The sequence below is a fragment of the Prosopis cineraria genome, unplaced genomic scaffold (assembly GCF_029017545.1).
Source record: "Prosopis cineraria cultivar Desert tree isolate PC_DT_omini unplaced genomic scaffold, ASM2901754v1 PC747, whole genome shotgun sequence".
NCBI classification, from domain to species: domain Eukaryota; kingdom Viridiplantae; phylum Streptophyta; class Magnoliopsida; order Fabales; family Fabaceae; genus Prosopis; species Prosopis cineraria.
Genome location: NW_026556072.1, coordinates 5,520 through 33,320, shown reverse-complemented (window position 1 = coordinate 33,320; position 27,801 = coordinate 5,520). Strand labels below are relative to the sequence as shown.

Below are 27,801 nucleotides of genomic sequence, written 5' to 3'. Positions count from 1 at the left end.
TTAAAGAAACATGTTGGATGAGTTGAAAAGGAGAAAAATTAAGAAGAAAAAAGAAAAGGACTTCCTAAGGTTGTAAAAAATAAATCATTAATTATTTTATTTTTTATTTGTGTGCAAACATTATGATATGCAAAATGTATACCTAAAAAGTTCTTTGACAAACTATTTTTGAATGATAAGAACCAAAATTGAAAAACTTGAGTCATGAGCTAATAAAGTGAATAGTTAATGGGTAAAAATCAATCTTAGAAACCAAATAAATAAGTTCACAAATTTAAAATGTCAAAAGTTTTATTATTCTTAAAAAGCTTAAAGGACCTCAGCAAAAATTATAAAACAAACCAAAAAATATAGAAAATTACAAAAAAAAAGAAAAAAACCTAAAAATTATAAACAATGACTCAAAAAATAACCTAGAATTTTTTTTGTTCTTTCTGATAATTTTTAGGTCTTTTTCTTTTACTTTGCGGTTAACTAATATTTAAAGTTTACTTTTATTAACAATAGAGACAATATTATACCATTTTTTAAAATTTAAAAAAATATTACACCAAAAATGAGTTTATGATCTCAAAGACTTGGACCTATAGTTTAGAGGTCAAATTGTCACTCAACATTTCTTAAAATTAATCATTAATCAATTTTAATTTGTATTTAGTTAAAATATAATTTTAATGATATACTACATAGGTTCATGATGTTATATAATAGTAGTTAATTATTATTTTTCTTTTGATACCCTAGTAGTCAATTGTCCTTCATAAATTTTATATATTTTTTATTTTAAAACAAGAGACCTGGCTATCCAAACCACATAATTAGGCAGGTCAAGCAAGGTAATGCAAACTTGTGATTGGTAATGAGTTCATCCATTTAATATATTCAACTTATTTTGGTGATTTTTCTCAAGTCCAATAATTGAATTTTACATTTGCGTGTAATAGCTCCTTTTATCTCCACGTCAAAACCATTATAACTTTCACAACATTATGATGCAGCAAAAATATTTTTTTTTTTGGGATGATACAAAACATAATACTTCTCCTTTCAAAAGTATAAGTACATTTAATTGAATTATACAGTTTTTAATAAGTTAGTTAATTGTGTTTAAATTATTATCCTTATTTTTGTGAAAGGTCAATTGATTTAATTGTTAAGGGTATTTTTGAAAAAAAATCATTAATTATACCTTGAGAAGCTAAAAATATTTTATATTTTTTAATATCAAACCTGAAAAAAATGTTTTAAATTTTTAAGAGAATCACGTTCAAGGACCACTTAAGTAAATTATTCACAAATAATGACTAATATAAAATGCACTGTTGATAAAATGGGAAAGTGAACTTATTTTTTTGGTTAATGGAACTTGTTAATTCTTATCTGCTTTTATTTTTTTTTGATTGGTTCTTAAATGTGATTCTTCTTAAATTTTTTAACAGATGGTGCAACATTTTTGCAAGAAAGAGTGGAGCATTCCTGTGATAACAGAAGAAGGAATAATGGAAAAAAAAATTAATGGCAACATCAAAATTTAATCTAATAATCTAGCACTAAAATAATACGGTACATAAGTTGGTATCGTGATAAATTAATAATGATCCAATTAATTCAAAGATCATGATCGACATGAACGATCAATGGGCTCAATTCCCAGAAGCCTAGCCAATTGTCCAGTCCCATAGGCCACAATAGTTTCTGGAAAAAAAAAAAGAACGGAATATAAAAACAAATGAAATTTGCCAAAAAGGAAGAAGGAGGAGGGATTTTGTACATGAATATAGACTATTATACCATTACTTTTTAGTATAAGACTTTTTGCTTAAATTATTATTTTTAAAAAATATTATTTACTGTGAAATTTTTACAGGTTTAATTGGTTTAAACCAAATTCTTTAATACAGGTAAATATAAAATAATTTTAAGCCTGATAAATAAATAAATATATATATATATATAAGTCTTCATAGAAAGAAAGGGAGGGAGTAATAATTAACAAATAGGTACTCCCTTCTTATCATATTCATAAGACACTTTTAAATATATTTTTAACTTTTTATATGAAATATGCATATTTTAATAGCACATTTTTCTCTTCAATGTTTAATGGAAGTAATAAAAAGGAAAACTTTTGATAAAAAAAATCATTGACATGCTTTATAAATAAGATTAAAAAATTTATTTTTTTATCTTATAAATAGAACATGAAAGGGTATAATAGAAGCTGTACAAAGTTTTATAGTTCTTTTTTCTAAGTGTACCAAATAGATTTTGTTGAGAGTAAAGTGGAACATATTATCTAATATATGCAATGCCATTGAAAAGAAGAGAAATATGAACTTCATTTACGTGTAACTCTCTTATTTCTCTCATGCTCTCCTATCACTTACTTCCATGGAATATATTTCATAATTTGTTTATCAGATCAAGTTAAAGAAGAGAGTATTACCATCAGAACCTCCAATATGCCTTCCATTGATGAATACCTGTGGCACGATATGGCTCCCAACAATTTTGCCCAGTTTGCTTTGAATTTTCCATCCATCATCTGCATGACATAAAAGTGTATACCAAGCCAGAGAATGATAATTAAAAACCCATTCTTAATTTTTTTATGTTATAATCTTAATGTGGGTCACTTCCTTGAAATATCCATTTAATGACCCAAAAAGTTAGTTATATTTTTGGATTACCATCAAAACATCTTAGCAAGTGCCTTGAATTTGAGTTCTCCAGGGAGTATTTAACTATTTTGCATATATCTAGAAAATTAGTTTATGTCCTTAAAATAATTTCATCATCTTTTAAAAAAAAACATCAATTAAACATTCAACTCTCTCTTAATCTGCCCCCCCAAATCCATAAATTTGTTAATCCTCCAACATTCCAATGGAAATTTTTAAAAAAATATTAATTATTCCTTTGATTCTGCAAAGTGCCCTATAAATAAAAAGGAGAAGTTTTCTAAACAATGCTTTATAAAAAAGAATAAAGGAGATACGATTCGCAACTTATGAATAACGCAACTCATTTCTTGGATTTTGTGCAAGATATATTAAATGTTAGTAATATGTTTTAGTAGCATGTTAAAACGAATCAAGAGCAAGTTAAAGTTATTAACATGTGTGTGTGCGTGTGTGAATACTGAATACCTCTTTCATCAAGCTCAACAATATATGGTGTTTGCTTCAACTGTTTGAAAACAGCTTTTGCTCTCCTACAATGCCTGAATTTACCATCAACAAATTAGAAATACCTAATAAGGAGCAAAAACTGTTTTGTGCAGTGGATGTAAAGCAATAAGACAATTGGCATTCCAATATGTTTAAATTGAAATATTCTTTTGTATGTATAGTATATGCATATGCTGTCTGTTTAATGATTTGTTTACAAAGTTTTACTAGTTAGCTGGTTTTGCAACTTTTTTGTTTTAATTTATGGTGTCCAACTTTCATCATGGATCTCATATTCTATATCAAGCATGGCAAAGAGATTAATTTATAGGATCTCAACCTACAAAATGAATCTTTATTATCCAAATCATTATCATGACTAAGTCTGAATGATAAGTAAAATAATATCTTATCTATCATTATATCATCTGCACTATTTAACATGCCCAAAATGTGAAAGTTTGAGTGAAGGTACAAGTGAAACAATGTACTTTATTCTATAACAAATAACAAGACGTAATAGCAATTATCTAATTAAAATTTTAAAAAGAAATTTCTATAGATTTTGCTAGCTACGAGATGATATTTTGCTAATTAAGGGTGAGTTTGATATTTCAATGAGAAGCCCATGAAACCATGTTTGTCAAGCCAAGGCACACCCAAACGTGGACGATGTAAACAGTAATGACATCTAATATTTAAACAACTAAACATTAGGATTTTAATTAGAAATCTCGAGTTCAACCTTCAATTGCTTATGTTAAAGACCTAAAATGTCAAAACTCATGCAAATTAATTATAAACCTAAAACCTGTTAAAGAGATTCATCCAACCAATTCAATTGAACGTAGGAATTGAAGTTTTTATACATATCTAACATAAATCACGTTATAATAACAGACTATTATTATAAATTAAGTTTTGCAACTGCTAACCCAAACATGCACTAAATCCATGCACCGAATTAGTGTGAGTTGGACAGAGAGAACGCATACGGGCAATAGGATTTGGAGAAGATGACGATGTTGTGGGAAGAGATGGTATTGAGGACGAAGCCAGCATCAGATTCAGAATAAGTGTGAGCCAAATACATTGAAGTTGCCACTACCATCATCACCAGCATCGCTGTTGCTATCATTCTCGCTGTTTCAGCCATGGATGTTTATAAGAGCTACGCAAACAGATTCTCTCCTTTTCACTGTGCTGTTACAAACATACTCACTTGATGATGCAGACTTGAGATTATATATACAGTGAGTATGGAAAGTTAAGTGATTTATTATTCGTCATAAGAGTTTATCTTTGCTTGAAAATCGGATGAATCTTATCCATTTAATTGGTTATATCCTCGCTTGATTATTATACGTATAATATAAATAAACGGGCAACATACTTGTTAGTAATTATTAATATATAAATAAGAAGATTTACATTTAAATTTTAATCGGTTTGAGTTTTGTTTGGGTAAAATTGGATTCAGGATTTTTTTATACTTTATAATTTATATTTTAAATAATTCCTTTTTTATACAATAAATAAATTATTTTCTCTTAGGCGATAATTGATAAAGGATTAAGGTTCAAGGATAGAGTGTCATATGGTATAAGTTACACATTCAATTTATATATATATATATATATATATATTTTGCACTTTTATTAAGATGGTATATTTAGAAGATGTTTATTCAACTAGATCAATCTAAGACAGTTTCGACTTAATCAAATCATAAAAATGGATAACGACCCCATGTACGAGCTTAATTATTTTGCTGATTTAAAATTCTCAACATTTAGTTATATACTTTAAACGGTAATCAGCCGTCGGATAATTGTAATTAATATAATCTAGTAGATAATTAATTTAGCAGATTTGGTTTTGAAGCCGCACGATCTTCTGAATGACTGAAACAGTATATAATAATAATAAAAAAAAACCAATACAAGATAGTAAAGATTTTTTTGTCATATAAAATATATATTGTCTGTGATTTGTGAATAAATAATAAAGAATAATATAATAACGTTGCGTTTCCCTCCACTTCAAATCTCGCCCGCGCCTTTTCTTTTTCAATATAATAATATTATCATTATTAAAATTGATGGCAGCACGTGGGGAGAGAGAAGACCGACTCTACACCAACGTCTTCTTTTTTGACCGACTCTACCTGCGTCTAATATCCAAAAGGCGAAACCTAGTTTCATTTTAATGGTCTTCTCTCCTCTTCTTTTCGCCGCCGCCGTGAGGGTTGCGAGATCCACGATCACCGTAACCGCCACCGCTGCCGTATTCTCCACCACTGTTCCTGTAGTATCCAGCCTCGCGGCGTCTACCGCCGTTTCCGTATCCGCCTCCACCACGGCTATTTATCCACTCCCACCGCCGTACCCGCCTCCGCCGCCTCTTCCAGGAGACTGAACTTCGTTCACCGTAACGTTCCGGCCATCAAGGATCTGACCGTTCATGCCATCGATTGCATCCCTCATGGACTACTCCGAGGGCAACGTCTCGAATCATAGCCATCTTGACCTTCCGGTCTCGCGATCGTTGATAACCTTCGATTCGATAATGTCGCCAAAAGGAGCAAAGGCCTTGCCGAAGGTATACTGTCACTTATTATTATTTGTTTTTTCTCATACCATTTTCCTTAATCTAGAAATTCTAATCATGTTTCTCGTTTTATTACAGAATTAGGCCATTAGTTTTGGTGAAAACAAGAAGACGGCAGCAAAAGATGGCGGTAGCGAGATCGAGGCCAGACATTGCGAGGCTTCTCCTATCTGATCAAAGGTCATTTTCGTTTATCGCTCACAGAACTCATAACTAATATATTATTTCTCAAATTTCTGCTGATGTTCTTTTCTTATAAAGTTTAAATGCGCATTCGGAGCGTCACCTTGTTAATGATTTTTGCTGCATGATTCAGAAATCTTTGTGAATATAATGTAATTTGCTCTTATTTTCCCAGTGATCTAACATTTTATTATACATTGGTTGGAAAGGATGGTTGCTCTGTTGATCGTTGGCTGTGTGGCTTTATCATATTTTTAATACCTTGTGTGTTACGGAACCAATACGTCATGACTTATGGTCAGTGTCATGTGTTGTATTATTATTCACTACTTATGTCAGTCATATTTCCGTGTTGTATTGTTGTTCATTACTTAAGAAAATATATTTTTGATGTGGCTGGAAAATATCACACACACTCACCATATATAAATCATTACATTCTTTCTCTTTTTTTTAAATGTGCATTTTGTTGAATTTTTCCTTACTTTTTCAAGTTTTTTTTAATATAAACACATTTTTTAAATCTTTGCACTTCCTATTATATATATATATATTTGTTTAAAGTTCAACCTTTTTTTATTTAGCTAAAATATGTCTTTCAAACGTGCTTTTCGTTCATTTATTTAGTATATTTTAAAGTTTTTTTTATTTTATATAAGCACAACTTTCTAATGTTTGCGCATTTTATTATTTAGCTATATTTTAAATTTAGGTTTTTTTATTTAGCTGACATATGTCTTCCAACAGTGCTAAATGTTTTTTTATTGTCCTTTATATCTTTTTCAATTTTTAAATAAAAATAATCATTTATCAATAATGTTAATCGTATTTTCATAAAAATGTACCATGTCATCAAACATTTGTAGTATTTTTAAGAAAATAAATTGCTAATGTTGAGCTTGTGGAAAACACCATACATACATCATATACTTTTTTTTTTAGATGTGCTTTTTTTATTTTTCTTTTACATTTTACAGCTTTTTTTTTTTCCAAATATAAACACATCTTTTAAATCTTTGCATTTCTTATTATATATCTATTTGTTTTAAACTTGACTTTTTTATTTAGCTGAAATATGTCTTTAAAAGGTGCTATAATGCTTTATAATTTTCTTGACATCTTTTTCAATTTCTAAGTAAAAGTCTTCATTTTTCAAAAATGTGAATCATATATTCATAAAAATTGTAATATTTGATCTAACAATTATAGTATTTTCTTTAAAGAATATATATGTTTGATGTGGTACCTGAGGAAACTACCATGAGTGCACACCTGCCAGAACTGCTTTCATTCTTTCTCTTTTTATCCTCGTGCTTCTTGTTCATTTATTTCATACATTTTAAAGCTGTTTTCTTTTAAATATAAGCACAATTTTTTAATGTTTGCACTACCTATTATTTATTTATATTTTCAATTTAAATTTAAGTTTTATTATTTTATTTATCATAAATATGTCTTTAAAAAGTGGTTGGTGTTTTTTATTTTTCTTGATATCCTTCTCAATTTTTGAATAACGTTAATCATATTTCATTAAAAATGTATTATACTATCACACATTTGTAGTATTTTCTTTAAGAAAATATATTTCTCATGTGGAACTTTAGGAAAACACTACACGTACTCACCATATATAATTCATTGCATTTTTTCACTCTCTCTTTTTTAAATGTGCTTTTTGTTGAATTTTTGCTTACATTTTAAAACTTTGCACTTCCTATTATTTATTTATTTATTTATTTTTTGTTCAAACCTGACTTTTTTATTTAGCTGAAACATGTTTTCCAAAAGTGCTTAATTATTTATAATTTTCTTCATATCTATCTCAATTTTTAAATAAAAGTCATCATTTTTGAAAAGCATGAAAAATGTATCATTTTATCAAACATTTATCATATGATATTTTTTTTAAAAAGTATATATTTTTTGATGTGGGATTTGAGGAAACAACCATGCACACACACCTATAACTGCTTTCGTTCTTTCCCTTTTTATACCTTTTTTTAAATATAAGATAACTTTTTAATCTTTACACCTCCTATTATTTATCTTTGTTTCAAATTTATGTTTTATTTTTTTATTTAGCAGAAATATATCTCCAAATAGTACTGAATGTTTTTTCTCAATTTTCTTCATATCTTTCTCGGTTTTTAAATAAAAGTCATCATTTTTGAAAAGCATGAAAAATGTATCATTTTACCAAGCATTTATCATATCATATTTTCTTTAAAAGAGTATATTTTTTGATGTGGGATTTGAGGAAACAACGATGCACACACGCCTACAACTGCTTTCGTTCTTTATCTTTTTGTACCTTCTTTTAAATATAAGTGTAACTTTTTAATCTTTACACTTCCTATTATTTATCTTTGTTTCAAATTTATGTTTTATTTTTTTATTTAGCAGAAATATATCTTGAAATAGTACTGAATGTTTTTTCTCAATTTTCTCTATATCTTTCTCGGCTTTTAAATAAAAGTCAGCATTTTTGAAAAGCATGAAAAATGTATCATTTTACCAAGCATTTATCATATCTTATTTTCTTTAAAAGAGTATATATTTTTTGATGTTGATGTGGGATTTGAGGAAACAACCATGCACACACACCTACAACTGCTTTCGTTCTTTCTCTTTTTGTACCTTTTTTTAAATGTAAGTATAACTTTTTATTGTTTACACTTCTATTATTTATCTTTGTTTCAAATTTATGTTTTATTTTTTTATTTAGCAGAAATATATCTTCAAATAGTACTGAATGTTTTTTCTCAATTTTCTTCATATCTTTCTCGGTTTTTAAATAAAAGTCATCATTTTTGAAAGGCATGAAAAATGTATCATTTTATCAAGCGTTTATCATATCATATTTTCTTTAAAACAGTATAAATTTTTTGATGTGGGTTTTGAGGAAACAACGATGCACACACACCTACAACTGCTTTCATTCTTTCTCGTTTTATAACTTTTTTTAAATATAAGTATAACTTTTTAATCTTTACACCTCCTATTATTTATCGTTGTTTGAAATTTATGTTTTATTTTTTTATTTAGCAGAAATATATCTTCAAATAGTACTGAATGTTTTTTCTCAATTTTCTTCATATCTTTCTCGGTTTTTAAATAAAACTCATCATTTTTGAAAGGCATGAAAAATGTATCATTTTATCAAGCATTTATGATATCATATTTTCTTTAGAACAGTATATATTTTTTGATGTGGGATTTGAGGAAAAAACCATACACACACACCTGCAAATGCTTTAGTTCTTTCTCTTTTTGTACCTTTTTTTAAAAATAAGTGTAACTTTTTAATCTTTACACTTTCTATTATTTATCTTTGTTTCAAATTTATGTTTTTGTTTTTTTATTTAGCAGAAATATATCTTCAAATAGTACTGGATGTTTTTTCTCAATTTTCTTCATATCTTTCTCGGTTTTTAAATAAAAGTCAACATTTTTGAAAGGCATGAAAAATGTATCATTTTGTCAAGCATTTATCATATCATATTTTCTTTAGAACAGTATATATTTTTTGATGTTGATGTGGGATTTGAGGAAAAAACCATGCACACACACCTACAACTGCTTTCCTTCTTTCTCTTTTTATACCTTTTTTTAATATAAGTATAACTTTTCATTCTTTACACTTCCTATTATTTATCTTTGTTTCAAATTTATGTTTTATTTTTTTATTTAGCAGAAATATATCTTGAAATAGTACTGAATGTTTTTTCTCAATTTTCTTTATATCTTTCTCGATTTTTAAATAAAAGTCAGCATTTTTGAAAAGCATGAAAAATGTATCATTTTGTCAAGCATTTATCATATCATATTTTCTTTAGAAGAGTATATATTTTTTGATGTGGGATTTGAGGAAACAACTATGCACACACCTACAACTGCTTTCCTTCTTTCTCTTTTTATACCTTTTTTTAAATATAACTATAACTTTTTAATATTTACACCTCCTATTATTTATCTTTGTTTCAAATTTATGTTTTATTTTTTTATTTAGCAGAAATATATCTTCAAATAGTACTGAAATTTTTTTCTCAATTTTCTTCATATCTTTCTCGATTTTTAAATAAAACTCACCATTTCTGAAAAGCATGAAAAATGTATCATTTTATCAAACATTTATCATATCATATTTTCTTTAAAACAGTATATATTTTTTGATGTGGGATTTGAGGAAACAAACATGCACACACACCTACAACTGCTTTCGTTCTTTCTCTTTTTGTACCTTTTTTTAAATATAAGTGTAAGTTTTTAATCTTTACACGTCCTATTATTTATCTATGTTTCAAATTTATGTTTTATTTTTTTATTTAGCAGAAATATATCTTCAAATAGTTCTTAATGTTTTTTCTCAATTTTCTTCATATCTTTCTCGGTTTTTAAATAAAAGTCATCATTTTTGAAAGGCATGAAAAATGTATCATTTTATCAAGCATTTATCATATCATATTTTCTTTAGAACAGTATATATTTTTTGATTTGGGATTTGAGGAAACAACCATGCACACACACCTACAAGTGCTTTCATTCTTTCTCGTTTTATAACTTTTTTTAAATATAAGTATAACTTTTTAATCTTTACACCTCCTATTATTTATCGTTGTTTGAAATTTATGTTTTATTTTTTTATTTAGCAGAAATATATTTTCAAATACTACTGAATGTTTTTTCTCAATTTTCTTCATATCTTTCTCGTTTTTTAAAATAAAAGTCAACATTTTTGAAAGGCATGAAAAATGTATCATTTTATCAAGCATTTATCATATCATATTTTCTTTAGAACAGTATATATTTTTTGATGTGGGATTTGAGGAAACAACCATGCACACACACCTACAACTGCTTTCGTTCTTTCTCTTTTGTACCTTTTTCTAAATATAAATATATATTTTTTGATGTGGGATTTGAGGAAACAACGATGCACACACACCTACAACTGCTTCCATTCTTTCTCTTTTTATACCTTTTTTTAAATATAAGTTTATATTTTTTAATCTTTACACTTCCTATTATTTATCTTTGTTTCAAATTTATGTTTTATTTTTTTATTTAGCAGAAATATATCTTCAAATAGTACTGAATGTTTTTTCTCAATTTTCTTCATATCTTTCTCGGTTTTTAATTAAAAGTCATCATTTTTGAAAGGCATGAAAAATGTATCATTTTGTCAAACATTTATCATATCATATTCTCTTTAAAAGAGTATATATTTTTTGATGTGGGATTTGAGGAAACAACTATGCACACACACCTACAACTGCTTTCGTTCTTTCTCCTTTTCTAGCTTTTTTTAAATATAAGTATAACTTTTTAATCTTTACACCTCCTATTATTTATCTTTGTTTCAAGTGTATGTTTTATTTTTTTATTTAGCAGAAATATATCTTCAAATAGTACTGAATGTTTTTTCTCAATTTTCTTCATATCTTTTCTCGGGTTTTAAATAAAAGTCATCATTTTTGAAAGGCATGAAAAATGTATCATTTTATCAAGCATTTATGATATCATATTTTCTTTAGAACAGTATATATTTTTTGATGTGGGATTTGAGGAAACAACCATGCACACACACCTACAACTGCTTTCGTTCTTTCTCCTTTTATAGCTTTTTTTAAATATAAGTATAACTTTTTCATCTTTACACTTCCTATTATTTATCTTTGTTTCAAATTTATGTTTTATTGTTTTCTTTAGCAGAAATGTATCTTGAAATAGTACTGAATGTTTTTTCTCAATTTTCTTCATATCTTTCTCGATTTTTAAATAAAACTCACCATTTCTGAAAAGCATGGAAAATGTATCATTTTATCAAGCATTTATCATATCATATTTTCTTTAGAAGAGTATATATTTTTTGATGTGGGATTTGAGGAAACAACGATGCACACACACCTACAACTGATTTCCTTCTTTCTCTTTTTATACCTTTTTTTAATATAAGTATAACTTTTTAATCTTTACACTTCCTATTATTTATCTCTGTTTCAATTTTTTTTTGTTTTTTTTAGCAGAAATATAACTTCAAATAGTACTGAATGTTTTTTCTTAATTTTCTTCATATCTTTCTCGTTTTTTAAATGAAAATAACCATTTTTGAAAAGCATTAAAAATGTATCATTTTATCAACCATTTATCATATCATATTTTCTTTAAAAAAGGTATATATTTTTTGATGTGGGATTTGAGGAAACAACTATGCCCGCACACCTAGAACTGCTTTCGTTGTTTCTCTTTTTATAGCTTTTTTTGTAGGTATAATTTTTTAATCTTTACAGTTCCTATTGTTTATCTTTTTTTCAAATATATGTTTTAGTTTTTTATTTAGCGGAAATATATCTTCAAATAGTACTGAATGTTTTTTCTTATTGTTGTTTATATCTTTCTCGATTTTTAAGTAAAAATCTCCATTTATGAATAATGTTAATTGTTTTTGGATAAAAATGTATTATGTTATCAAACGTTTGTGGTATTTTTTTTTTTAAAATATATATCTATTGTTGAACTTGAGGAATACACCAAGCGCACGCCATATACTTTTTCTAAATGTTCTTTTTGTTGATTTTCTCTTCCATTTTAAAGCTTTTTTCCCCCCCAATATAAACACATGTTTTAAATTTTAGCATTTCTTGTTATATATCTTTTTTCTTAATTAACTTGACTTTTTGATTTAGTTGAAATATGTTTTCAAAAAGTGCATAATCCGTTATAATTTTCTTGATACCTTTCTCAATTTTTAAATAAAAGTCATCATTTTTGAATAGAGTTAATCATATATTCTTAAAAGAATATATCATTTTTTCCAACAATTATGTTATTTTTTAAAGAATATATATTTTTGATTTGGTTCTTGAGGAAACCACCATGCACCTAGAACTTCTCTCATTCTCTCTCTTTTTATCCTTGTGCTTTTTGTTTATTTATTTCGTTCATTTTAAAGCTTTTTTTAACATAAGCATGATTTTTTAATCTTTTCACCATATATTATTTATCTATATTTTAAATCTGAATTATATTTTTATTTACTTAAATATGTCTTCAAAAAGTGCTTGAGGTTTTTGTAAAATTTCTTTTATGGAGTTTCATCATATACAAGTCATTTCATTCTTTCTCTTTTTTAAAATTTGGTTTTTGTTGAATTTTTCCTCACATTGTAAAGCTTTTTGGTAAGTATAAACATGTGTCTTTTTATTTTTTTTAAACTTGACTTTTTTATTTAGCTTTTTTGAATATAAGCACAACTTTTTAATGCTTGCGCTTTCTATTATTTATTTATATTTTAAATTTAAATTTTATTTTTTTATTTATCTGAAATGTCTTCAAATAGTTCTAAATGTTTTTTTTACTGTTCTTTATATCTTCCTCAATTTTTAAATAAAAAAATCATTTATTAATTAAATTTTCATTAAAATGTATCATATTGTCAAGCATTTGTTGTGTTTTTTTTTTTAAGAAAATATATTTCTAATATTGAACTTGAGGATATCACCATGCACATGCACCATATACTTTTTTCAAATGTGCTTTTTGTTGATTTTTCTGTTACATTTTAAATCTTTTTTTCAAGATATCAAAAAATCTTTTAAATCTTTGCATTTTTTATTATATATCTATTTTTTTAAATTTTCTTTTGTATTTAGTTGAAATATGTCTTCAAAAAGTGCTTAATCCTTTATAATTTTCTTGATATCTTTCTCATTTTTTAAATAAAAGTAATCATTTTTGGAAAATGATAATTATATATTCCTAAAAAATGTATCATTTATCTAACAATTCTACTATTTTATTTAAAGAATATATATTTTTGATATGGATCATATTTTCATTAAAAATGCATGTTGCACAACTTTTTGTTCATTTATTTTTCATTTGATACTTCACAAAAAAACCATGCATACATACCATATATAACTCATTGCATTATTGTTCTTTTTTCCTCATGCTTATGTTGATTTCTTTTGACATTTTAAAGCTTTTCTTGTTTTTTTTCTCCAAATATAAGCACATCTTTTTAATTTTTTCATTTCCTATTATTTATCTATTTTTTTGTTTAAACTTCTTTTTTTCATTTTGTTTAAATATGTCTTTAAAAAGTGCTTTATGTTTTACATATCTCTTCTCAATTTTAAATGGAAGTTGTCATTTTTGACTAATGTTAATGATATATTCATAATAAATGTGTCATATTTTCAAACATTTCTAGTATTTTCTTTGAATAATATATTTTTGATGTATATTGTAACCTCCTCCTAGAGAGGGTAACCTCCTCCTAGAGAGGGTTAGAACACCTTGAAAAGGTCTGAAAATTAGGAAGTAGAGGTTTTTTTTCAATATCCATTCATGGACGTAACAAAAGAGAGTCACGTCCATCCATAGACCATAACATAGAAGAGGTCCCATGCTCTTTGTCCGCGTTTGTTGGCAAATTTGTCATTTGACTATCTGCAAACATGAAATGTACCAGGGTGATTGCCAATGGATGTAGTCATGACAAGTCACTATATAAGTGTCTTTGTGTGTGTCAAGGAGATGCACTCAAATCATACAATGATGAAACCATATTGTTACTATTCTCACAAATGCAATCACCTACACGAGCACAATTTTGTAAAGGAGGCGAAACATCATCAAGTACTTGTTTGATTAGAAGAAGCTCAATATGAGACAAAGGTGATGGATGAAATTTTTCAAGGATTACTTCTCCACGTGAGTAGGTTGCCCCACACGAATGTACAGTAACTTGTAGTGGACCTTCAGTTAGTTACAAATCCAGCCCAATCTGCATCAAGATATACTTCAACTCCTCTATTAGAACATTTTCTTAAAAATAGGCCTTTTCCCATGTGAGGACCTTAGGTACTGTAGGATCCTAAATATAGTAGTCATGTGATCTTTGTAGGTTGATTGGAAAATTGACTTACCATGCTAACTGGAAAAGTAATGTTTGGGATGAGCATGAGATAGATAAATCAATTTTCCTACTAGTCGTTGGTATCATTCTTGATTGACAGTGGGACAATCTTCTTGAAAGCCTAGCTTGAGAGAGAGCTCCATAGGTATAGTTACTTGTTTACACCTTAATATACTAGTTTGTTATAGGAGATCTAGTGCATACTTTTGTTGTGACACTAAGATCTGATTCTTAGAATTTGCCACTTTCATCCTAGGAAAATACCTCAGTGTATTAAGGTCTTTTATCTCAAATTTAGAGGCATGTTCCATGTGAGTAGGGCCTTTAGATGATGGATATCATTGAGATTATCATCTTCATGCCCTAGAACTGCCAGTATCTCAAAAGGGTCCCTAAATGTCATTATGATAAGATGGGAAGGATGCAAAGTTTTATAGGGTTGAGAAGGGTAAGATGTGCATGTAAGTTTGGATAAAGGGTAGATATCACAACTAAAGGAAGATAAATCTTTATTTGAAAATTAGCAATACAAATGTTTAAAATAATCCATACTTGGATGGCAAGCACGATAGTGCAATAATTTTATTTCATTTAGAGTAGAAGTAGAAACAAAAGTTTTAGAAATTAGCCTTGGTAGAGTAAGATTTCATAAGCTTGCACATGGAAAAAAAGTTTCAAGCTAGCTTAGGCACATGAACATTTTTCAACTCTATATGTGGAGAAAGATTGTGCCCATACTAACATCAATGGAAGACATGTCAACCACTTTGACTAGCCCATTTTCCTGTATAAGGTTGAAGCTCTTTAAAGAGTGATATCACTTGTCATATGATTAGTAGCCCTCAAATCTACAATCCGTATATTAGAACATTGCTTGATAGAGCAACATGCAATAGAAAATTTACTTGAGGTGGTTGCTACCACCCTATGGTATTCACTTTAGGAGCTTGCTCCTTATGAAGAGTGTGAAGAATCTGTTGAATTTATGCCTTCAGTTGGGAGAAGTCAGAAGCATAGGTATCATTACTAAAGGAAGCATAGCCTTTACTCTCCCATTTGCTTTTAGACTTCTCATTGTTAGGACGATCATGAATCTTCCAACAAGTGTCTTTGGTGTGGCCAACTTTATTGTAGTGATCATAACAAGGATGATCGTCCTTCTTGGATCGATCATTACCTTGAGCCACCATAGCTGAGGATTCACTAGAGGATATAGGAATAGAGGCTTTGATGACTTACTTTTGAATATTGAAGAATGGCTGAGGCAAGTGGCTCATGATTCAACTATGTACCTCTTCAAAATTAGAATTCAAACTGAGCAAAAATGTATAAACTCTTTCTGTGTTGATCAATTTCTAATGATAGGTGGCATTTGCTACATAAGACTATATATGGACCTTATAAAGGTCAAGTTGCTGCCATAGTAGAATCAAAGGGTTGTAATGCAAGGTCTCGATCATGGTGACCTGTTCAACTCACGAAGATGACCTTTTATCTTAAATAAAATGGCAACATTAGTAGCAGAGCGAGCAACTTCCTTGATGTTCTGAGCGGTTCTTTAGAGCATAAAATTCTTACCAGTCTCGAGTTAGAGTTCACCAACCAAGACACGACTTTGTTATTTTCAACAGACCAAGTAGCATTGTTAGCATCGGTGAATGCAAGTGGATAAGCATGACCATCAATGTAGTATTCCTTGTCTTGACCGCTAATGAACATGAGAAAAGATTGTGACCATTGGAGATAATTATTACTATCAAGTTTGTGACTGGTTGTAAGAGAGGAATGGTCGCTTAGAGCAGGGGAGTGCATTGTACTTGAACAAGGTTGTCTAGGGTGTGTTTTGTTAGAGTCAAAGGCTGTTTCTATGTTAAATGCCCTATATTGCCTAAATTAGAGCTAAGAATCACTTATTGCTCTAATACCATGTAATCAGCATAGTAATTAAGGCTTTGCATCATTGTTATTGGGGATTTGAACAAGTATGTATAGCCATAATGATAAAATTCAAGAAAATAGAATAAACAAAATCAGATTTAATTATGATATTATTCTATAACATTCTAAGACAATAAAATGAAATCCCTAATAGCCAGGAAAATAACAGATGCAAGGCTAATTAGGGTTTTTATCATGAAACTTAGGAGGCCCGAGCTGAAGTTGGTTCATGTCGCTCAGTTGATAGCATTGATAGCGGCTATAGATGCCTTGAATATAACGGATTTAGATTCGATGACTGCACTTAATACAGGTACTAAGTGTTTATACCATTTGAGCCCTTGAAATCTAAATCAACGATTCATATGAATTCACTTATTCATTAATCTCAATTAGAGTATATGGTTATAACCATTAATCTAGATTGTAATAGTTCAGATGATATAGGCACTCAATGCCAGTATTAAGTACAGTTAGAGGATGAGTATACCTTATAGGCGAGGAAGGATGTGGAAGGAGGTAGAATATAGACTTTTTGATTAGACTCGAAGGCGCTATTGAGGTATAAGGACTAGATTTGTTTTTCGAAAGTTTGAGACTTGAGACAGACCATTGTGGAAGCACACCCTAACAAGTACATCATACACCTTTGGACCACCAAGATGCATCATGACCTCAAGTAGGAGTGGGGGTGGATATGCATGAAAATGACATGATTGACTTTGTATCCTAATGCCACACCTGTTAGAAGGTGAAGATAAAGCATCAATGATCGCTTTAAACATTGCAACTTTTGAAGGTTACCATAATGGAAGGGGGATAACATCACTATAGACTTCATGATATATTTGTTGAGGAAGTTATTAGGTCATTATGTCATTTGAGTCTTTGTAGACAGCTTGATTAGTTCAGCCTATTTCCTGGCAATCAAAGCTACCTGTCCATTGGAAAAGCAAGTAGAGCTCTATGCACAAGAGATCATGTCACTACATGTGGTACTTGAGAGAAGTGTTGGACTTTAGGAGATCTTTACAAGATGTTGTAAGAGCAACTATGTTATATGGTAATGAATTTTGAGCTTTAACAGGACAATAAGAGTATAAAGTTGGAGTAGTAGAGATGAGAATATTGAGATGGATGTGCGGATATACACATAAAAATAGAATTTGAAATGAGTACAAATGTAAAAAGGTGGGCGTAGCATCATTGAGAGAAACATGGTTGAAAATTAGTTGAGATGGTTTGAACATGTGTAAAGAAGACTACGGGAGGCACCATTGAGACAAGTATAATGGATAACTTTGAGCCTTGTTAAGAGGGGTAAAGGAAGGCGAAAAAGAATATTTTTGGAAATTGTTGAACAAGATTTCTTAGGTAACATTTCTAAAAGCTTGGTATATGAGGTCATAATGGTGTTATACAATTCATGTAGTTGACCCATATAGTGGCATGAGGCTTGTTGCTATTGTTTTTGTCACTTGCAATTTAGCACCCTTAGATCGGCAATTAGATAGAGCATAATTTCAAACGTTGGAGGATATGTTAAGGGAAATTGTGACTACCCTTTACCTTGGTTGAATTCGCTTATAATAATAGTTACCATGCAAATATCCAAATGGCGCCTTATAAGGCCTTGTAAGGGTATAAGTGCTACTAACTATTGTGTTTGACGGATTTAAGCAAATAGAGTATTATAGGGTTGGACCTAGTAAACTAGACTACCCAAAAGATATAACTTATCAAACAAAAGCTATTAACCGCCTAAAGTCATCAAAAAGAGCTATGTTGATCGTTGACAAAGGTTGTTGGGATTGGCAATGGGATACCATGTCTTCATGAAGATGGCCCCCTTGACTAGCATTGATTGAGCAATCAAGGCGACAATGCTTAGCTATCAATACATCCATTTAGGTTAGAACACCATTTAGTTACCATTTATGGGAAAATTGTAAGAATCCTTCTCATGAAAGGGCCTTGGGATCTTGTTTGTGGATATATGAATGCTTTACAGAGGTTAGAACACCTTGAAAAAGTCTTAGAATGAGGAAATTGAGGTTTTGTCCATGTCATTCATGGACATGATTAAAAGGAGTCATGTCTTTCGATGGACTAGAACAATAAAGAGAGCTTATACTCTTTGTCCACGTTCTTGGGCGGACGTGGACTATGTGAGTCACATTTGTCATGAAAGTTACTATATGATCATCTTAAATGAAATTTTTAGGGTTTCATTTCTCTCTCTGCTAGAGTTTGGAGTTCCTAAGGGTTGTTTTCCCATTTTTTCAATATATTTCACAGATTAGAGTTGTGATTTCTGGTTTAGAAGGTTAGGAGTGATTTAGGAATAGGATTTTAGGATGTTTTTATAATTTTTGAAACCCTGAAGAATTTAATTTAGGTAATAGATGGTTTGATTCATGAATATCCAAGGCCATAGCTCAGGAGAATTGGGGTTTTAGGGAACTTGAGATTAATTGGAGCCTAAAAGAGAATTTAATAGATTAATTAATAATTAATTAGAATTCATAAGGCGAGAAAATTACAGTTAAATGATTAGAATTCAATAAACATGATTAGATTTGACTAGTTATAGATAATGAAACATTGGAGTTTGGTGGTGAAACAAAGAATTTTTCTATAAGGATTGCACTACATCAAGTGTAATCTTTGAGTCCTTATTTGTTTGATCTGGTTCTAGGCATTTTGAATGAGAATATTTAAAAGAAAATCCTCAAATGCATGTTTTTCATGAATGATATAGTCATTTTGGAGATAAGAAAAGAGATTAATTGTGGGTTTTAACAAGACAATAAGAGTATAAAGTTGAAGTAGTAGAGATGATAATGTTGAGATAGATGTGTGAATATACACGTAAAGATAAAATTTGAAATGAGCATATACATGAAAAAGTGGGCATTACATCTATTAAGGGGAAAAGGTACAAAGAAGATTGTAGGAGGCACTAGTAAGGAGATTGGAACTAGAACTATGCAGCGGGTGAGAGGGGTTTGCTTGAAGGGTAGCCTATAGCCTGTCCTGTTTTGCACAAAACTGGCTGGGCTGGCCCGTACCCATATGTGGCCCGTTTCAGCCCATACAAGTATAGGGAGGTTAAGGCTAGCTCGTTTTGTGCAAAAGCCTTTTTTTTAACAAAAAAAAATGAAGTAGGAAATTGCTCCAATATTAACCAAAATAAAAGAATAAATTCATTACAAAAAATATGGGAAAAGGTCCATAGAGAGAAAAATTATTCCTAAATATCGAATTATGAACTTAAAAACAAAAATATGCAAGTCATAATAAGTGTATTCCCAAGGTGGCTTATATAGGATATTTGAACTTGTAAATAGTCCCAAAAAAACAAGAATAAATTGGCCTACTAGCCCCAAATAAAAAAAATCTTGTGCCAATAAAATGTGGGCCAAATTTTTGAAAACTTGAAAGTGTGGCCAATTCATATTGATATATAAGGAATTTATCATTGATATATAAGATGTTTATCGTTAATATACAAGAGGTTTACCATTGATATTCAACAGTATATCATTGACAAGTATAATAAATTGGTTATAATGTAAAATATAATAAATATTGGGTTATTTGCTTAGTTCAGTATTATAATATGGGTTATGTCAATAAAATCTGAAAAAACAATTATGATAATTCCCAAATTACACCCAAGTACCCGACAATTCATCAAAGCTATTTTATAAGTCATCCCTGTACTATTATACTTCACATCTGGATAGAGGGAGAGCAAGAATGAGTGAAGATGCATCTGGACATTGATTGAAACAAGAAGGGAAGACGTGTACAATCTGGATGACAACGCACTTGGACTTCAAATCGACCTCTGGGAAGGCGCCATGTGTGCAAAGTGAGAATAATGGTGGGGTGTAGATCGATGTGCAATAAAGGCAAACGAGGCAAATGGTCTTTCAACAGTGGCAAGGTGGGGAGATGCAAGGTTTTTAGATGAAGATTGAAGAAGGGTGATATGAGTACATACTTTAAATGTGCGGCATGAGCGAGAAGCCAAAAAGCATTAGTTGAGACTCTAGTCTGTGATTTGAGGGGGAGGAGTAAAAGACGAGACATTGGGTTTTTGACTTAAGAAGTCGGAATTGAAAATTGTGACTAGAGCCTAAAGGAGAAGGTGAGAAGGAATAAGGAAGACTATTAAAAAAACTAGAAGATGTGGGGTGGAAAAGTTAATGGTTGGGCTTTGTAGTGTTTTTTAAGGCTTTATTTTAGATCTAATCTAACAAACTTGAAATATATATAAACACACACACACACACGGGCGGGAACGGGCAGCCTGATGATCTACCCGTAGCCCGTCCCACCTGTATTTTTTTCAGCCCATTTTTTTCCAGCTCGCTCGTTTTTGTTTTTGGGCAAGTTCAGGCTAACGCAAATTAACTATATACGAGTAGGTTTATCAGGTCACGGGTCACTTGCTCACCCCTAATTTGAATAGATAACTTTGAGTCTTGTTAAGAGGGGTAGAGAAAGGTTAAAGAGAATACTTTTGGAAGTTGTTGATCGAGACTTCTTAGTTAACATTTTTAAAATATTGGTATATGTTAGATTACAATAACGTCATACAATTTATATAGCCAACTCCACTTAGTGAGATAAAACTTCTTGTTACAATTATAAATATTGAATGATAAAAAGACGCTAGGATTTGCTTATAGCTATTGTACAGATCTTAACTGTTTGAGATGTTATGAATTGCAAAGGTTGTAGTTGAACTTCAAGTTTGGCTAAATGATAAAAAGTCTTTCTGTGTGAGTCTTGGAGGTTCTCTTTGGATTAGAGACCTCAAGTTCTTGTGTTAAACTGAAGCCCATCTGATTATGTTTAAGTTTACGTTGTATGCATGCGTTAGTAGGCAACTGTTTTCATATAAGAATTATTGAATTTGGCTAATGAGCATGACTGGTGTGGAAAGTAAATGGACTTCCATAAATGAATTTCTGACTAGTTTAGGATTGATTGCTGTTGATTGAGCAGGGACCGGGTAGAATTGACGAAACTGTTATATTGAGAACTTGTGGTTGTGTTGAACATGGAATGGAATTGATGAATCTATATTGATAGATTAGACATATAGTTGATATAATTGGACTAATTGTGATTATCATATTTCTTGTATTAGATTGTAAATTGCATGATATAGCGTGTTGAAAGTGTTGGGCCATTTTTTAGGGGCAAGGTTAGTTTGTAATCTTACCCTCGCCCTTATTGGGGGTGCTCATTGTGTAGCGCTTATGTGCATGTGCTGTCTGGGTTCTCTAGTCGGGGTTAAGAGAGGTCCGGTAGCATTTTATGGCACCTTGAGTGTTCAGAATGGGGAGGTTGTGATCTGATTAAAAGCTCTGGGCTTTTGGCTAGGCAACATTTCCTAATTGGAGTGCTAGGATGCTTAGTCACGCGGGTTTGTTTGTTAGCTTGTTAAGCCCGCAATCTTAGATCTTAACAAGGAGAATGAGATTTGTTAATTATGTGTTTATCTAGAAACTGTAATTTAGTGACATGATGTTCTGTTGCATGGTAGCTGTTGGAATTGGGAATCCTGTTAGTGATGATTAATGAAATATGATATGTGCTTTCAATTGTGTATTGGTATTTGTTGGAATTGTGAACCTTGTTAGTATTGATCAATGCATGATGTTTATGCTATGACTTTGGTATACTGGAACTTGCGAAAACCCAATAGGTCATGATGTTTTGTAGCCTTAAATGGTTTACTAAGACATCTCTCTCACTTTTTTCCTAATATTTTTCAGGGAACACGAGCGGAGTTGCAGGAAAGAAATTGGCATCGAAAAAGAAGCATGGTTCCATAAGGGGCATTGTTATTTCCCCTTTTATTTTAGATTAGATCGCATATTGATTTACTTTTCTCAGATGATTTAGCCTCCAGGTCTTGTGATTAGAAAATTTTATCGGAGTGCAAGTTGTATTGATCCTGTCATGTTTCTTTAATTATTTAGTGTATTTTGGAATTACCTGATTGATTGAGGAAGAGCAAAGCTCTACCGAGGAATTTTTGCAAGCATGTTAGAGTAGGTGGAACGTGCATAGGTTGTATGTATAACTGTTTTGGGAATTGCCTGTTGTTTTGCATGGCAGGCAATAATGCACGAATTTGTGTCCTTGAGGTGTGCTTATTCCTTTCCTATTATGGGCTTACATTGGGATTCGTTCTTTTCCTACCATAGTAGATATAAAAATTTGATATTGACTGATAACGCGTGTTAGCCTTTTCTGTTATGATAACATATGATTGGTTGAAAACTCTTTTACCATAGTAGAGTTCATGTTGGATAGTTATATGATGATAGAATTTTGATTGATTCTTTTATACGAAGATAGTAGTATTAGGGATTACTTTTTTTAGTAGGAAGATTGTCTAAGTATTGCAGTGAGAATGTTTCAAATCACATTATATCACAACCAATACCAATTGTAAGGATGAGATTGAGGAACGGTGGTTGCAATTATGAGCCGATGAAACCTATTTTTGATACATTGCTTCAAATTATGTAGAGGATAGGGCTTATAAAATTCTAGAGTCAATAATTCAAGTAAGCCGGGTTTATTCGGGTCGAGCTTATTCGGATCGAGCTTATAGTATTTTATTCCTTCCAAGAAGTTCATATAACTAAGTTTGATTTTAACACTTTGAGTTTGGGTTTACTCAGGCTAAGTTTAAATACTTAAAATTTTTTGAAAGTTTTTTCTTTTTTTAAACCAATTTAAATTTTTAAATAATTTTATTAAATGTAAAATATTATTTTAACTTTAAAAGAATAAAATGAAAAATGCTTTATCAATTTTGTATTTAAGTAACTCTGTTATTATTTTGTTATATTATATGTAATTTATTTATGAATTTTTTTTACTTGTAAACTAATGTTTTAATTGTTTAAATATTGCTCTTATCAAAGTCATATATAAATATTTTATATATTTTAATTAAATTCAATTATTTTAATTATGATTAAATTGATTTCAATTCAATCACAATTAGACTATTAATTTAAAATTATTATTTCAATTAGTTTAAAGTTTTTAATAATTTTTAGGTAAATTGTACTTTTCATTTTTTTGAATGTAAGAAAAATAACCATCATTATATTATATAAAAATTATTTAATTATGAGTAAAGTATTATTTTTTTTAAATTATTTTTCTCTAACTTTTTATATTGTTTGGCTCTTATGTATAGAGAATTTTTATTTTAGTTTACTCTTAATTTTTAATCAAGTCTAGCATGGATAATAAATAAGTAATTATTTAAGAATATTATTCTATTTGTTATGTTTATTTAGCAGCAGAGTTGGACATTTGTACATGTTCAAATTTTATTTTTAAAATTATTTATAATTTAATTTTTACTTTAAAATTAATTATCTTAATTTATAAAAGATATAAAATAATTTTTATATCCAAATAATTTATAAGACTCAAATTTTTTTTAAGAAATTGGGTCTTAAAATATAAAAATTAATATTAAAATATATTTTAAATATTATTTTGAGATATTTTATTGATTAAAAATAATAAAAATATGAAATATAACTATTTTATTTTTAAAAAATTAACTAATTAAAACATTCAAATATATTTTTTGATATAAAATGATATAAAACTTAAAAAATTAATTAATATTTGTCATATTTAATATTTTTTAAAAATTATTTTTTTATTCAGGTATTTGGGCCAAGCCCGAACCCACTCAGGCTTGGCTTGAATTTTCTTGAGCCTATTCAAGCCATTTGAATAGGCACGAACAATAAAAAAATTAATATTTTTTTCGGGCTTGGTCTTAAATTTTTTGGGCGAGTTTGGGTTAGTCCATCGAACTTAGCCTAAATTATTGATTCTATAAAATTCTTACTTCAAACAATTTATTGGTGGAATTTAAAAATATTTCTACACTTGAATAAAATTATATTTATGATATTTTTCTGAATAGTGAGGAACTGTGGATTTTCTCAGTAGCAAGATATGTTCATTTGTACATTTAATTACACATTAAACTTATGATTATAATCAACAGGCATTCTACAACTGAGCATTCCACTTCTTGGCCTCTTTTTCATATAAAGGATTAAGTTAATTGAAGTTGAAAATCTTATAAATTTATGCCATAAGTATTGCCATATATAAATTACTTACATCTGGTTTAAATATTCAATTTTACACATTTTCAAAGTTTGTTCTCTGAATACTCCCTGACAACGGTGACATTTGAAGCTGCTTATCCGTGTCAGTTACAGGAGTTACGAGAATTGTAGATGCTGGAGTTGGTATTGCGACATCTCTTTAATTTGAATTATTCCTTGCAAATAGCTAGAGGTTAGAGATATCTCGTCTAAGCCTGAAGTTGCATGTTTGATTGTGGAAGGCACTAGCTGTCCATTTCAATTTCCTGTTCGTTCCTCTTCGATGTCACACCTCATTGTAATTGGTCTAGGTTATATTATTGAGAAGCTTCTATGTCTTTTTTGGTAAAAGAAGCTTCTATGTTTTTAAACCTTTTGAAGTTGGTTCATGGAAAGTGATTGGATCCTCTTCTGCAATTGTAAAAGCTACTTAGATTATTTATTGGTAGTGAACTTTTTATAAATTTATTTAGTGGCAGTAACTCAACCATGATAGTATTATGAAACTTGTGAGTTGCACATTGCATCTAGTGATAGACAAGCTCAATTCTACACATCATTTATTAAAAATAATAATGCTCTCTTTTGATTTCATGAGATGATTGGAGGGTGAAAACATGTAGTGAATACAATACTGATAATTTTCCATGTGATTAAATATCTTCATTTAGTCACACATAGTTTCAACCGTTGTTAGGTGTTTATTTGTAAATGCTTAAATTTCTTTCTTTCTCATGTCCATAGTCAAGCTAATTTTGTTTGATACAAGCTGGAAACTTTTAGTTAACATTTTTGAAAGAAAGATGTAAATAAGTTAACCTACATATTGAATAAAAATTGAGGGAAAATTAAATATAAACTCGGCGATCAATTGGAAAACATAGAAATTGCAAATTTTATATTTAAATTATTATTTATTTCATCGCAAAGGCCACCATCAAAAATTAATGGTAGAGTTGAACAGGCCACTTAATTATAAATTACATGAGAAAATAATGATTAAGTTAAAATCTATTCATCACACATAGTTCACGTCTACTCGATTAATGAAAGATTGAATTCTATAAGATTTAAATTTGATCAGGGAAAAATAAAAAATTGATCAATAATTTATTTATTTTATAATTTCCAAATTTGATATTTCAATTACCATTTATTTATAGAAAAATCAAAGAAAAACTCTGTCATTTTATAATCACTCATACATCTTTCAAAATTTTAATAATAGTAACAAAAGATTCATCATTTTAATTAATATACACACACACATATATATATATATATATATGTAAGAAAAGTTAATTTTGATGTGTTTCCTGCAATGCTATGCTTTGGGATACTTTTCCTATAATTTATTTAGGGTTAGTAAGCAAATAATACCTTAAACTCTTGCTTGAAAATTGCACTAGATTTAAACTCTTAAAATATGTAAAATAAACTCTAGACTTCAAATTTATAGCAAAATAAAACCCTTACCATTAACTTTTTTTAATAACGTTACTGTCCACACGAATACTATAACAACTAGGGTTAAATTTGTAAGAAAATAAACCTTAAACAGTACTTATATTGACAGTAACAATGTTAAAAAGTTAACGATCATGATTTATTTTACTATAAATTTAAAAGTTATAGGATTTATTTTACATATTTTAAGAGTTCAAGATAATTTTTAAGTAATAATTTAAGGTCTTATTTCTTATTAACGCTTTATTTTATATGTATAAAATAAAGTATTTAGGTTTGGAGTTAGTCTTGCCTTAAACTCTTTGTACATATGGGATAATTGTCAACTTCTTATCCTAACAAGAAATATAAGATTTCTAACAACAAATAGGGGAGCATCTTTTGATACTTATTAGGATTTTGTAAATTGTATTATCTAAATTGATGATCAAATTGCTATTAGAGTTAGTAAAGAATTTATGGATATTAAAATCCCCAATAAAGCCTATTGTTGATTTGATTTTTACAAATTTTTCTTAATAATGTTTATAATTCTTCATATTTTAAATATTGATCTTTAATAGCTCCTTGATTAAGGTTGAAGAAGTAATTATGCATATGTTGTCCCCATTCCTCAGCAAAAAAGTTGTATAATTGAGCTTTGATAGTGTTATAAAAGATGATGAAAACATAAATTTACTTGATGATCTTTACTGTATAGATTTTTTAAATTTATTTTAATTGTCATTCTTCTTGGATCATAAAATAATATTTAAAGTGGGTCCTTCAATTATTTTAATGTAAAATATTAATAAATTTATGAAGTTGTGTTTTGGTATATGTCTTATAATTACATGAATTGAAAAACATGTTTTGAGATCAAAAAAAATGTTTGGATCACATATTGCCGTTTGTCCATCTAATTCCATGGTATTATTTATTATGAGGAGGCAATTTTTATTATATTGGCTTTTGACATGATCATTAATAAGAGTTGGGTTATTGTTTTTTATACTTGTTTCATTCTATTTTCACTTACAACTAATTTTGTTTTGCTTTTCTCATGTTCGGGATGGTTTAAAAATAGTGATTCTTGATTAGTTGCTCCACAATGTAATATATCATTTATTTTATTCTAATATGCAGATGTAATATCATTGACAAAAATTAACAACCCCGCTGCATATGGATAGTATTGGGAGAGTCCCGCTGCAAATTCTGTTGTATATGCGACTCGCAATGTGATTTACAGTTTGTTGTTCAAAGTTTGTTCGTTGCGGTATGCATAAAGTAGATAAATAATGCCTAACTTGCCGCCAAATTTCTCTATCTCTCAATTCCAATCTCTGCA

At 29.2% G+C, this 27,801-nt stretch overlaps 1 protein-coding gene and 1 long non-coding RNA gene across 2 annotated transcripts; one reads left to right on the top strand and one right to left on the bottom strand.

The window, feature by feature from the left end:
* Positions 1 to 1,615: 1,615 nt before the first annotated feature.
* On the bottom strand, positions 1,616 to 4,326 carry LOC129298229 (glutaredoxin-C4-like). Its single transcript, XM_054936611.1, has 4 exons — positions 4,166 to 4,326; positions 3,150 to 3,223; positions 2,447 to 2,545; positions 1,616 to 1,695 (listed from the first exon to the last, which is right to left on the bottom strand). The coding sequence occupies exons 1-4, from the start codon at positions 4,324 to 4,326 to the stop codon at positions 1,616 to 1,618; spliced, it is 414 nt and encodes a 137-aa protein (XP_054792586.1).
* Positions 4,327 to 5,336: 1,010 nt separating this feature from the next.
* On the top strand, positions 5,337 to 23,084 carry LOC129298228 (uncharacterized). The gene is made up of 3 exons (XR_008590317.1): positions 5,337 to 5,771; positions 5,859 to 5,960; positions 22,620 to 23,084. It is a non-coding gene; the product is annotated as an uncharacterized LOC129298228 (long non-coding RNA).
* The last annotated feature ends 4,717 nt before the right edge of the window (positions 23,085 to 27,801 follow it).

Bases quoted from the DNA above. Each gene is read 5' to 3' on its own strand.
- LOC129298229 (XM_054936611.1), bottom strand. From the start codon at position 4,326: ATGGCTGAAACAGCGAGAATGATAGCAACAGCGATGCTGGTGATGATG. The intron at 2,546-3,149 runs GTATTCAGTATT...TATGTCATGCAG, and splicing joins TGTTGAGCTTGATGAAAGAG to ATGATGGATGGAAAATTCAA. The intron at 1,696-2,446 runs GTAATACTCTCT...TTTTTTTTCCAG, and splicing joins GCATATTGGAGGTTCTGATG to AAACTATTGTGGCCTATGGG.